Source organism: Eubalaena glacialis, chromosome 3 (assembly GCF_028564815.1).
Source record: "Eubalaena glacialis isolate mEubGla1 chromosome 3, mEubGla1.1.hap2.+ XY, whole genome shotgun sequence".
Classification (NCBI taxonomy): Eukaryota; Metazoa; Chordata; class Mammalia; order Artiodactyla; family Balaenidae; genus Eubalaena; species Eubalaena glacialis.
Window position 1 is genome coordinate 16,731,540 of NC_083718.1, and position 14,341 is coordinate 16,745,880.

Here is a 14,341-nt window from a genome sequence, read left to right on the forward strand (position 1 = left end):
ATGATCTAATTTGACACTGAATGATCACGAATGGGGGATTGTTTTCTCAATAAATTATCCATTTCTCAATAAATTATCCACTTCTCAATAAATTATCCACTGAAATGTATACACTTGACCTATGTAAACTTGGGAATTGATGTTAAAAAAATTTAAGCCCTTAAACCCATACTTATTTTTACTTGGCACATTTGTTATTTGGCTACAAAAATGCCTATTTCCTTTTCTAATAATGAAAATAACATGAAAATGAAAAGAAAAAGTGAAATAGAATGCAATGAAGAAAACCAATGAAAAGAGGAGACAGGCCTGGGCGACCCTGGTTGGGCGGGGGTGGGTGTGGGCAGAGCTCCCTAAAGCTATGAGCATGCGCGGTCTCTACAAGGGATTTTATGGACAGGAAAGGAGACGTTTTCATAGCAAACGGAGTCAGAGGATGGTACAAAAGAACTTCTTCTCTCGGAAGGGGTTTTCTGACGCAGGCACTGGAATGATGAGAGGGTCCTCCCGCACGTGAGCTTCACAGTACGCCAGGAGGTCCGCTGCTGCCTGGGAGACCTTCACTCTGTCCATGCAGGCCTCCATCTTTAGCTGCTCCACAGCCTTCCTGGCTTGGGAGATGCTGGCAGTGCTGTTACTGGACATGACTTCTTTCATTCTGCTGCCCCTGCTGAGAGATGGCACAGAGACAGGCCTGGGCAGGGGACGGGCTGGCGGCAGCGGCAGCTGACAGTCGTCAGATGAGAGGCTGAGTCAGGGCTCCCGCTTTGAGGCTCACCCGGGCCGAGGGCGCCGCTCACGCGCGGGCTTTGTCTCCGGAGCGGTGCTCGCGGGGGGTGGCCAGACCGAACGGCATCGCCCCTCAATCCGGGAGCAAGGCTGGGGGTGGCTCCGGCTCCGGCTCCGGCTCGGCGCTCGGGCTCCCGCCCAAAGCACTCTTAAGGAAGAAGAGCAAAGCTTGGAGGTGTCATGCTCCCTTATTTCAAACTATACTACAAAGCTATAGTAATCAAAACAGTAAAGTACTGGCACAAAAAAAGATACACAGACCAAGGGAACAGAATAGAGAGCCCAGAAACGAACCCACACTTATATGGGCGATTAGTCTACGACAAAGGAGGCAAGAACATACAATGGGGAAAAGACAGCTTCTTCAATAAATGAAACTAATATAATATTGTATGTTACCTATACTTCAATAAAAAGTATTTTAAGAATATAGAAAATTAAAGGGAGAGTGCAAGAATGCAAGAGGAATTTTATTCTGCAATGAAATAAAAGAAAAAGTATGGAAAAAGAAAAGAGCTATGAGACAATACATTTGTTGTTTAAGTCACCCAGTTTGTGATACTTTGTTACTGTAGCTCTAGGACACGAATACAGGTGATGAAGCAGAAAAGGAGAAATAGTCTGGCCCTTGATAATATCCTTAAGCTTAGTAGCAAGCCCTAGAGCCACCTTCCTTCTAACTTCTCATGTGAGGAAAAGAAAAACCAAACCTTTTGGTCTGAGCTAGCATTAGTTTCATACTCTGTTACTTGCACCTAGTACATCCTGAAAAATATAATAGATGACTTTTCAATCAGTCTTGAATAATAAATAGGGTTTTGGCAGATATGGATAGGAGGAGATGAATGAGCAAAGTCACTGTCTAAAGGGGCCAGTGCACAGAGGTAGACAGCTGGACCACCGGTGTTAGGAGGAAGAGATAACGGATAACAAAGTGGAAACGTAACTGGAGCCAGACTGTGGAAGGTGTTTAACGATATGCTAAGGTTTGTCTACTGTCAAGAGGCAATAAATACTGGAAGTTTTAATAGGAAAATAAAAGGATCAGAACTGAACTTGAATAGTAGAAGTAAGTAGTATGTACTGAAATAGTGAGAGAGTAGAGACAGAAAGATCCATATGAAAGATAACAGAGCTGTAATTAAAATAATGGAGGAGGATGTGGAAAAGAGGAGGTTAGAATGAGATACTAAAAAACGTGGACGGTGCGAGGTAGTAAAATGACTGTTTTAGTCCCGAGTGTTGAGAGAATTGTAATCAAACACATTGGGATGACTTGGGAAACTCTAAAAACGGTGGCATCTAAGTTCCATCCCCAGAAACTCTGATTTATGGGGAGATGGGTGTGGAAGGGTTGTTGGGATATTACAATGAGGGTCATACCGGCTAATTTCAGAAGGAATACTCAACTGACATTATGGCATTTGTCCTATTTTAAATACAAACTTTTATGTCTTCACTCACTCAACAACTGGCACTGGATTACGATGGTTATAGAGATTGTTTGCCCTCAGAGCATTTATAATCTTTACCAAATGCGAGTTTTGGCTTAAATATAGCTCTAAATCTACTTTCTTGAGTATTTGTTTTCTATCAGAACAGAAAATCAAGACGAAAACATACAAATCTTCGGGTGGTCATTATGAGATAAAAAATGCTTTATCCATTTTATTTTTTTTTTCTGTTTGAGTGAAAAAGGAGAGAAGGTCTTTTATGGGATAATAAAACAATGAGTAAGATAAGCTATTAAGAGGGAACGTTACGATATCATAAGCTATAAAAGTAAATATATAAAGATAATCTATATAGATAATATTTTATATTTTATATATATATAAATTATACTCATATTAATATTTATAAATTAAGCTACATCTGAACAATAATTTCTGCTTTATATTTGTTAAAAAGTAGATTTTAAAAATAGGACCTAATGGGTCCTAATATAATTGTTTTCCAGAAAAAATTCATTCAATAATTAATTCATATTGTTCCATACTTTAATGGTCTTTCTCAAGTTCAACCAGCTTCATAGGAGACACATGGTATTGAGCCAAAATACACAACTTATTTCAGGTTTTCCAACAAAGATGTATTTAGAAATAGAATTAGCACCTAGAAATTCACTCCATAACTCACCAAGCCACAGCTCTACTTTTTTGGAGTTATCTAGTAAATCAGTCTCTTCCTTTTGTTGCTAAATGCAAATACTTTCTGGTCCCATCACAGCTCATGCTGGACAGGAGCAGAGGGTAGAGAATTAATGAGGAAAAGACTCACTCTTCATTTCAGTACCTTAGAAAGGGTTGTAGAAGGAAGGAAGTGAGGATGGATGAGTCGAAGGAGAGCTTGATGCTACTTAATGTAATGAAAATTTAAATGCTTTGAGATAATCTTATATATGACTTTCAGCAACACGTGAATTTCAAATTCTATTGCAAGTAAAATAAAAGAATGATTACTTAAAAACTTTTCTTTAAATTTCTGTCGTGGGTTTCATTTAAATTGTTCTTGGACTACTGTCCTTGGTATATGATGTTTACTCTTTCATAAGACAGATTTAAATTGAACCACCTTTACTAGCAATAGCTACCAATTTCCCAAAAGAAAGATACAGAATAGCCCAACAAGATTATACAAGTACCATGCATACTCACTCATGGTGATGAGAATCTGGGGAAAAGTGAACCATTCTCTTGTTACTGACTGGGCCAGGAGTGGTCACCTGAAAGGAGATTTAAAAAACAGGTCACAGTTGAGTGTGTAAAAAGGCAGTGAATAATAGGGATGTTTTCATTTGAGGACATCCACTCTGAAATGGAGAATATAACGATTCTCAAAATCTAAGACACAACTGCATGGACCAAAAGATACTTTAATTCCTGGTAACAATGTGCTATTTGTTTTAGTCTAGCATAGTTCCTCGGCTAGAATTTTAAGACTATTTAAAAAGTACCTTCATAACAGAAAAAAAAAATCTTTCTTAAGAACTAGACCACTGACTCTCATTTCCAAATACTGTACAACTGCAAATATATTTAACTGTATATAAAAAAAGGTTTACTTAATTAGATTAGTGCTGAGAAGATGATATTTCCTAGGACCAACATGTTTGTAGTTAACTCCTAAATGTAAATAACATGTATTATAATGCACACATTTTAAATGCATACAAATTAGGAGTTTGGGATTAAACTATACTCACTACTATATATAAAACAGATAAGCAACAAGGACCTGCTGTATAGCACAGGGAAATATATTCATTATCTTGTAATAACCTAGAATGAAAAAGAATCTGAAAAAGAATATATACATATATATATATGTATAACTGAATCACTTTGCTGTATATCTGAAACTAACACAACATTGTAAATCAACTGTACTTCAAAAAAAATGCATACAAAGACTTAAGTCAAGGAAGTAGTGAGTAGTCCTTTTTATAGTTTTCCCATAAAGTTAGGAATTATTTGTGTATTTACATAGAACAAAATGTAATTTCACTTAAGAGAAAAAATTTTATTCCTTTATTTCTAAATCAAATTAAAAAGCTGATAAAGAATTCAAGGTTCAACTTTTTTGACATTGCAAGCTATTCCCATTTTTAAAGAAAACGTCACAACTTTCCTATCCTATAGAGGGTTCTCAACGGGAACATAAACACAGCATGAATCCACCATCACAACTGATGAGGCGTAAACTGACAGCAAAAGGCTTTACATTATGCTCTGCCATATTAAAAAAAAAAATCCCTCTGTAATTATACAGAGTGTAAGTGTAAGTATAAGTGTAAGAGCCACTTAACGTATAGAATCCAAAAAGGCATGATGAGGCAACAAATGCCCCTCAGAAGAAACGAACATTTTCAAAAATGTATTTTGTCTTGTATCAATTGGGTAACATGGATGCCAGCACATACTGAAACTCTAAGAAATGCAAATATTGCAAATGTGCACAGATGATGACATTAATAACCCTATGGCTTGAGCACCACAGGTAAACATGTGGCTCAACTCCAGGACTGCATCCTGCATTCATCTCGAAATGAGGTTTTCATGCTATTCCAGTGGGTAACCCTGGAATATAGTAATCCATTTTCTACACAGTGGCTATGAGAAAAGCCGACTGCGCCTATGTCATGCTTTGTTAGAGGTTCATGATCACATTATCTCATGGTGGACCTGACACTTTTATTCAGTTTACAGTATGTTCTATGTACAGGCAACTTATTTCCTTTGGCAGGGCTGCTGACAACCTTTTCCACACTATATTAATCTTGTTTACTGACTTTATCTTGGTACAAATAGCAGAAAACTCAACTTTTTATCTCAGAGAAAGAATAAACAAAGTGTTGACAGAAGCAGAAGCTATTTTCAGGGCTAAAATTGCTTGTTTACCTGCAGCTATACTTATGGAAAAATGTTTAAGTCTTGCTCTGGCTTGAAGTACGTAATCTGAAATTTAATAAATGAAGAAATTTCACATATACCCATGTGATAAATTGCCTGATGAAAACAATGCAACTGAGTACAACAAAACAGAATTTATAACTAATTTATACCACAATACAAATGTAAGCTTTCAATCTAGTCAGAAATAATCATACTATGTATTTCTCAGAAATCATATATAGAAACTATAAGCTCAATTCAATTGCTGTAAATAACTCACAAAAGATTTACAATATCAAATGTAGATGTTTAAATGACTACATATTTACCTAGTACATGGCCCTTTTTTTAAAAAAAAGAGGTGAATATCCTTGACTGTTATTTCAAGTCAATTTTGGTTTTACTTTTAAAGATATGTAAAGAGGCATAATTTAGAATTTTTTTAATGAAATAAAGAAACACTGAGATCCATACATGATGATCTTCTTAGGGTCAATGACACTGGTCTGCCTCAGGAGTAAACTATTCTAACAACAGGAATCTTTTGCTACTTTAGTGACTAGACATGCTTACCAAAAATCTGAGGGTAAGATCTTAGTATAGAATTCAGCTTATGGAAATCAGGGCTATACTGGAGTTTCAGTGTTTTTCAAACTTGAAAACATGTATTTAATATGATTGATTATTAGTAGATACTTCAAAGAATTATAAAATGTCAAGAAACATTCTTACAGAATTCTTCCTAAAAATTTATAATTCGGGGTTAATCTTTCTAAAAATAAAATGAAGCAACTTAAAACATCAGGTCAAAGTATTAATTTCTAGTAAATGATTAAGTATGGTGATTATTTTATTCTCCAAAAAATATGCCTTCCAGGTATTCCAGAAATGTCTTAGAAAGAAATCACAAATTAAAAAAAAAATCATAACTCTTTAAATATCCCATAAGATATTCATGTTGTAAAAGTTATTTGTTAGAAAAAGTAGATTTTATTTCACAAGGTCAGATAGGAAACAGGTATTCTGTTCTTCATGAGAAATAGTATCTCCACAATCCAATTCTTGTTATTTGTTAAAACTCTGGAAACAATCTTTTATATAATTAGCCAATATTTACTGATAAGAATCTTAAACATCACACTATATGCCCTGAATTTTTATGATTCATTTGTTAAATATTACTACATCAATAGTGACTACAATCCTAAATAAAGTAGGCATATTTCTTTTCAGTATCTATGTTTATTATGCAAATTATTAAATTAAAAAAATAAACTCAAAGTTAGATAGGAATGAATGGTCTCTGGATAGCATAGCGTTTATGTCAACTTCTGGCCTTACTAGATTGTGAAGTAAACTATAATGCTAAAAGATCACACAGATCTCAGGTTTTACTATTGTTATTTACAATCAAGTTATCAACCTTAGAAAATCAGAAATGTAGTAGTTACTAGATGAAAACTTAATAACAGCTGTACAAGTACCACTATCAAAATTCATAAGGTCAATAAGTACCAATATAAGGGAAATTTAGCCAAATGATTTCAATGACAAAATATCTTTCTCAGTTTTATTAGATACATTAAAAGAAATTTCTTATTTTTTCTATCACTGATTTATCAACACTGAGTTTATGCCTTTCCTTCAAAGATAGACAGAACAGTTGGTTTTATACCTCATTTTCACTTTGTTATTGTTACCAAACCCACTGCATCTCATCCCATTCTTCTATAATTAGATGGTTGAATGAACTACTTCCCATATTAGGTAAATTTATCTGAGACACAATGGTCTTATGAGATTAATAATGAGTTTGTTCAACATGAATGATATCCTACTTATGTTCTCAATGAATAAGATTCCTTCTATAAATTCAGGAGATGTTATGTCTCCATAGAAGCACAAGAAACCATCATCCTTTCTTCTCTGCCTCTAGTAGAGCCATTGTCCTCCAACTTTTCTCTCACTTACAATTATATTTTGCTTTCCAAATGCTATTCTGCTTCAGTGCCTACACTGACAAACACTTAGGGTGGCAGGCTGCCATTCAAAAGAAGGCCTTTCAGTTGTGTGAGAACTGGTCAATCAAATCCGCCGGGCCTCCAGGCTACAGTGAGACATTGTCTGAGCCTCCCTGCCAGTTTGTCAAGACCCAGAAGCTTCCTGCTTCTCTAAGGACCATTATTAATTTGACTCAACTTCTCTGAAGAAAGAAACAAGCCTTTAAAGTTTAGCAGGCTCTGCATGAAGGCCCCCCCGGTACATTCAATAAATGTGTCAATCAAATATATGTGACAGATATTAAGGAAAACAACTCAACAGCAAGAAGCTTAAAAATAGGACTTTAAACCCTGGGGGTAAGAAGTAAGGAAAGGAAAGCAAAGAGGTGGAAGAAAACTTACTATCATTGCTAGTCTATACATTACCTTCATTTAAAAACAAGCCCAAGAAAATCATATTCTAAATGTTTTGCAATAGTTGATTTTAATTAATAGTTGTTAAATGAATGTGTATAATGTCAACCTTTTAATCACATACAGAAGAATGAAGAAAGCTTCTCCAAAAGTATTTCAAATGAGGGCACCTGAGTTTACATCAGTGTTCTAAAAATTTGGTACAAGATAGTTGGGAGAATGAATAAAATATTTCATTGTGTCACCTATTCTCATATATAATATTACATAATGGTCACGATTCACAAAAGGCACAATTTATTTGGGGATGGAAAGCATTCAAGAAAATAACATTAGGATTACTTCTAAAACAACATACAAAAAAGTAGAAATTACTTTAGAATTACTTTTAAAGCAAATACAAAAAAGTAACAATTCAGGTAGCATAAATGGATATCATTTATATGATTAAAGGGAAACGAAGTAGTTATCTGATTTAAGGGGAATAAGGTGGGCATAAGGGAGTTGTGTGCAGTTTCTCTCTCCCTGCTCCAATCCATCTTACCAACTTGCCAAACTCAACTTTCTAAATTGCTGCTTTTCAACATGTCAGTTTTCTCATGCCAGAGCCATCCATAGCTCCACACTGAAAGCAAAATTAAAACTAATGAGAAATGCATTTGAAGCCCTCTCTAATCTCATCCCTGCTTTCCACTGTGATCCTTCTCTCCAGCTCCTGATGCAGTAGTTGATTGTTCCTTGTTCTAAACCCCAAACTGCTCTACTTGATACAATTCAACAAATATTTACTGGTTACCTATTGTGTATATAAAATCATGCTTAAATTTACTATATAATGAGTGGTATATGGCTCCCATTCAGTTGGGTGACTTTAGTTATATCGTTACATTGATTGTTACATTGATTTAGTTATATCGTTACAAAGATTACTAATCTTTTTTACATAATGATAAAGTTCTGTGTTAAGGGACCCCTCTAATTCCAAGGTGTTTTTTTGTTTTGTTTTGTTTTGTTTAAAGAAAGAAAGATCAGTAAATAATTCATGTGCTAATCCATATTTTACCTTCATTTGTCTAGACGGCTATTAAAGTAAATGTGAAATTATACAGGTGACTATGAAGACTCCTCTTCACTGGCTGTAAGAAACTAAAACATAATAGGTGCATGCAGAATGCCTGATGTGCCAGGTAAGGTGTTGGATCTGAGGGAGAGGTCAGTGTAATAAGTCCTTACCTATGAGGAGTTCTAGCTTTGGACAATGTCCTCCTGGAAGGAATATTCAGGAAGGAAGATGATCCATTTCTGAGAACAACTGAATTACCTGAGGTTTCAAAAGTTGTTATACTAAATTAATAAATTTGTACACTAGACCTTGGTTTTCTAACCAAGAAAATGCCTCAGAGTTTGGGATTTTATAAAATCTAATAACATTACAGAAAGATGTACTAGGTTCTCATCATTATTCATATCTTTAAGTATACCAATATTCATAAACAATCTTGCTCTTATCAGCAGAGCTCACCCTGGTAAGATTTTAGGGGGAAAAAACTTCTTTTTAGGATCTATGCAGCATCTACTATTCATAGCCTTCATGTTATCTAAATTATATTGTAGTAGACGTTAACACAGTGAGTGAATCTGATGATTTTTACCTGGGTGTCAAGGTTAAAGGTTCCACATTGTTCCATTATACTTTTACTATGCAATTTTTAACCCTTCTTGGAAGGATGTAAGCATGAACAACCCAACAATACAAGTGTGATAATGACTACCCATGACACATCAAGAATTAATACAATTTGTAGAAATATTTTTGTGATTAATGATGACACTCCTATTCTTTATCAGTCTTTCCTGCTTATAAGGTAAGTTTTCACAGGCAAGATGGCTAAAGTGAATAGACGTCATTATCCTCAAACACTAGATGAAGAAACTAACACCCACTGGGCTGAGGGCACATAACACCCAGATTACAAAGACTAAAAACAGAGCTAGATTTGAACCTACGTTGTTCTATCCACAATTTACTAAGTTTCCCCTACAGGGGACCACACAAAGGAGACAATACACCAAAACAAGTGTTTTCTGTATTTAGGGATTTGCCACAGGAGATGCTGGCTTGAATCTAGAATACACTCTTGGAAAATCTTCAGCCTAGAAATATACATTCAAGGACATTCTGGTCTTTACTTGTAACTTCAGGGTAACCTACGGGGCTATTTTAAATATAGGCAAGAGTGAGCATGGCAGCTCAAACAGGGTTGTCAGCCCATGTTATGGAGAGACTAACAAGAATAACAAATGGCTCCACCGCTAGTCATTACAGGCAAAGTAGTAAACAAAAATTTAAAAATCGCACTAGAGAGGAGTAAACATTTCATCATGAGAATATGTGAGGAAACTTGGAAAATTTGAAAACTTGGACTCTTTTTTTCCTTCAAAAGCAGATAACAATGTAAATGTGAGATTACACCTGCAAACCAGAAAGGTTTTATAGAGAATCAAAAAAATCACAGGAAATAAAGCACAGAGAAGCACGAGGCTATCCTTTCAATTGAGGATTACCTTTTCTGGCAGGAAGCGTATGTGTCAAAGGGAAGATGCTAGGTGTCAGTATCACATGAAGTAGTGACTGAAGACAGACTTCAGGTAATCTGGAAGTAATCTTAGTACATTTTCAAGTAATAGCAGCACATATATCTCTTTAAAAGAATTCTCAAAATGCGAATTATGCTAAGCTGATAAAGGTGTGGAAATATACACACACACATATGTGTATATATATGACAACATTAGCAATTCTTCTATTTTCATTCTAAAACTAAACAATGTAATTGTTTTAAATCTTCACTTTAAACAGTCTTTTCTTAGTTAAAATAAGTCAGCATTAATAATTAAGAATTTAGAATTATTGGCTTATTAGAATAATAATACTTCTAATTATTAAGTGTATAAATTCTCATTTCTGGCCTACAAAATAATGAATGATCTAAATGTTTTAACAGAAAGATTAATCACTACATAATTAAAAAACAAATACAGCAACAATTTTTTTTTTCTCACGACTCCACGGTAATATTTTTTTTTTTTTTTTTTTTTTTGAGTAAGGAACTAAAAATTAACCAGCTCGGAATGATGGCCAATAGTGATTAAGGAAAGAGTTTCACTTTGCCATCCAGTTTTAGTAGCAAGCTGTGAGTGGCCTCTGCTGGCTGACCAAAGCCTTCTTAAATCACTCATTCATGATGCTTGCAATACCATAGGCTTCAAGAAAATAAGGATAGGTCCACATATGTTTATACAAAATCCATTGTGCATAAAGATCTGCCTTTTATAAGAGTAAATGCCAAAGTAATAAACAAAATGTGCACAAGACGGGGTAAAAAACGTTATAATCTCATCCCACTGCAACATACTTAGATTATACTCCAAATCTATACATCTTCTAAAATTTGAATTTAGAAGCCATAAGAGTATGAATGTGGATTATCTTATTCAATTCACATCAAGCAATTCACATCTACATTTAAAAATAAGCATTTTCCTGAGGTTCATTTTACACACATACACACACATACACACACACACACACACACAGACCTTTTCTCAAAGTTAAGTGTATAATGCAGGGAAATGCAAAGCAAGACTGAAATAAAAATCTTTTAAACAATTAGTTATATAAAAAAGGCATTAACATTTTATATGATGGTTTATGAAGATACTAGCCAGGAAACACAGTAAAGCAAAACAATTTTAAAGATTTCTAGATTATTGTACCCCTGTTTGGGCAGAAGTAATTTTATATTTAAAACTTAAAATTGCAATTAAGAAGTTGAAACCTTACTAGTATTAGGTTATGTTAATTTAGTAATCATAATAGAGATGAAAAAAAGTTTCCTTTTTTTTCTCAGCAGCTTTCTATTAATAAAAACCTCCTGTGCATTACAGAATTTGTGATTTTTAAATTTATCTATTTAAACATACCATTATATATGATTCTCTTCATACTCTACCCAGTCTATCCACTTAAAATATACCCCATTATCAAATATGCCTAATGCTGTCAAAAGGTGACTACATTTACTTTAAAAAGTTATTGTTCTCACATGTGACAATACTCCAGTATATTTCAACCCTCATTTCAGAATTCAGTCCCATTATCTTGCCTGCTCAAAAAATTGTTCACAGGGTTAGCTAGCTGACATATAAGATAACCCTCCATCTCACCAGACACCGTTGGGATATGACACACTGACCCACCGTAAGCCCTTATTATTAGCCTGAAATATATAGCACGTAATGCAGCTCCTGCCAGGGAATTTGTTTATAAAAATCCCTTTATCTCCCTGGACATTCATAACGCTTTTAAAAATAATTTTCAACTATTTAAGGAAATTTCAAACAACAAATAAAAATTCTAATGGATGTTTTGAAGCCTATCCTCCCATCTCTTGCAATTCTGCAGAAGCTTAAAAAAGAAGAAAAAAAAGGGAGTCACATATACAGAAAATAGAAACTAGGAAGTGTTTCCTTCTTGGAGCTTACGTATACAGAGTCTATTATATAAAGAAGAGACTTAAAAAACAAAAAGGATGCTTAATAATTCCCATTCCTAATGAGAATTATAACACACTGAAAAGTTTGGTACATGTAAAAATAGTTTTTTTTTTTGGTAGTAGAAGAGGTCAGGGGTAACATGGCAGTGAAGGTGATTATGATAATCAGCAAACACGACTGGTAAAGTAAAAAATCATTAAGATAGCTTTTTGAACAAAAATCCTACCACATACATTAAAAAATTTACTTTAGGAATATAAGCAGACTAGGAAAACTTTTCAGTGCTTAGTTATAAATTACTTAAATTATTCTGATACTTGGAAGACATGATCAACATTTCAGGAACTAAAATTACTTTCTTTCCACATTAATTATTTGATAATTTATCACAACATTATCAGTGGTGCATATGCCCTTTTGAATTGCGTGTTTTTTTAAATTTTTCAAATTGTTTTTATAAACTAGCTTATTTCTTCCTACCTTAAGCTGACAGTGATGTTGCATCGAATTTTAATTTACATCAAAAGAGAAAAATTACAGCTGGTTTTGATATTTAAAAGATTGCCTCTAAGAATAGCAAGGATACACTGATAGTAATTTATAAGAAAAACGCTGATAGTCTCCACATTTAAAAACTGATTACCTTAATATGGTTTATATTTAGCAAATAAAACACTTAAGATATTATATTCTACAAGCTGTTCTCCTTAAGCAAAGATGCAGGCAACCACCCAGTCTCGTGTAATGCAGTTCTGATTATTATACTGTTAATTGCACTAAAACAGGTCTATAACTTAAAAAACAAAACCGCGTAACTGTGACTTGAGAGGAGAAGGAAAAAGATCACAACTACAAGCATATGCAAACTATTCTTTAAGGTTTGTATAAATGAGTGAATGAATTAATTAAAAACAAATCAAATATTAGTTAAGGATAACAGACTTAGTATCTTACATACTATCTTTCTCAATGAATGGCTACACAAATCACAAATAATAACCCGCAACTTTTAATATCCTTTGGCCAATATATATTTCGAGTAAAAAAATCACATAGTCAGACCCTCATATCTGGGGGACAGTTGTTAGTAGAGTTAGCTTTAAATTGAAAGAAGTAAATATCTAGCTTAACTCTGGTTGCATCATAAGATCAATCAGACAGCCAGAGATGGTCATGTGAGGTAAGGTCTGGCCAATAAGAAGTATGTCAGTCACTGGGTGGAGCTTCTAAGGAAAGTTCTTTCAATGGGATTTACTAGCTGGCATGTACTTTGTGCCCTTCTTTGTACTTCAGGTTGCCCAGGATGCAGGCAACAACACCCATTTTTTTGACTAGGAGTGAAAGATCAAAAGAATCAAAGGTTTCCACCCTGCCGTCCTTTATCTGGATAACAAAGCCATCAAATGTCTTCTCATGACATGAAGAAGAAACAAAGCAAAACACTCTTTCGTTCAAGACACCATTATTTGGGCATTTTGTTACATGCACCAAGTCCAATCCCTAATTAATAATAATAAAAGTAATAATGTTGATTGTATTCATTAAATTCTACCTTTATTCTTAAAACAAAACAAAACAAAACAAATCAAACAAAAAATACATGCCATTCAGTGGGTCAGGAATCCACAAAAAGAGAAGAGTTATTGAATATCTATTCTACACGCCCAGTACTCTGCTAAGTGCTATAGAAGATACTAAAGAATTGCATAATACAAACCCTGCTAGCTAATATGTTACAAACTCAAAATATATAAACCAATAAAGATGAAACAACCACTAAACTGTGTGCATTTAGTTATAACTGCAATAGCAGTTCGAAAAAGAGAAATTGTTAAAGCCTGACTTAGCACATGTGTTTTTTGGCAGAGACACTTAAGGTGAGTGCTAGAAATGGGAAGAACTTAAGCTGATGGAAGGAGGGAAATTACATGCTAAACACAGGTACGAGGTGTGGATCAAAAGAGTATTTAGACTGAAAATGAAGAAGTAAGCCCAGCTAGAGCAGAAGTCTGATGGAAATAAAAGCTGGATAGGTAATAACGTTTCAGAAATCTAGGAATTTGGTTCATTCTGTAAAATAGTCTATTTTCGAGTCTCCACAGATAGAGCTAGAATATCCTGACTAGTTGATATTGTCAGACTCCAGTAAGAAAAGGGTGCCTCATGGGGTCAGCAGATGTAAGCTAT

At 34.4% G+C, this 14,341-nt stretch overlaps 2 protein-coding genes across 5 annotated transcripts in view; both read right to left on the reverse strand.

Annotated features, from left to right (window-relative positions):
- GPATCH2 (G-patch domain containing 2) overlaps positions 1-14,341 on the reverse strand; it is a 173,204-nt gene that overhangs the window by 69,306 nt on the left and 89,557 nt on the right. For 3 of the 4 annotated variants that reach the window (XM_061185304.1, XM_061185305.1, XM_061185306.1), the window contains exon 6: positions 3,447-3,514. In XM_061185304.1, the coding sequence (XP_061041287.1) occupies positions 3,447-3,514 (68 nt within the window). Of the gene's footprint in view, positions 1-766; positions 938-3,446; positions 3,515-14,341 lie in introns of those variants that run through there. The other variant, XM_061185308.1, reaches the window with a different exon arrangement.
- LOC133087719 (guanine nucleotide-binding protein G(I)/G(S)/G(O) subunit gamma-4) lies at positions 184-666 on the reverse strand. Its single transcript, XM_061185310.1, has one exon. It carries the CDS (start codon positions 655-657, stop codon positions 430-432), a length of 228 nt encoding a protein of 75 aa, XP_061041293.1. The 5' UTR covers positions 658-666; the 3' UTR covers positions 184-429.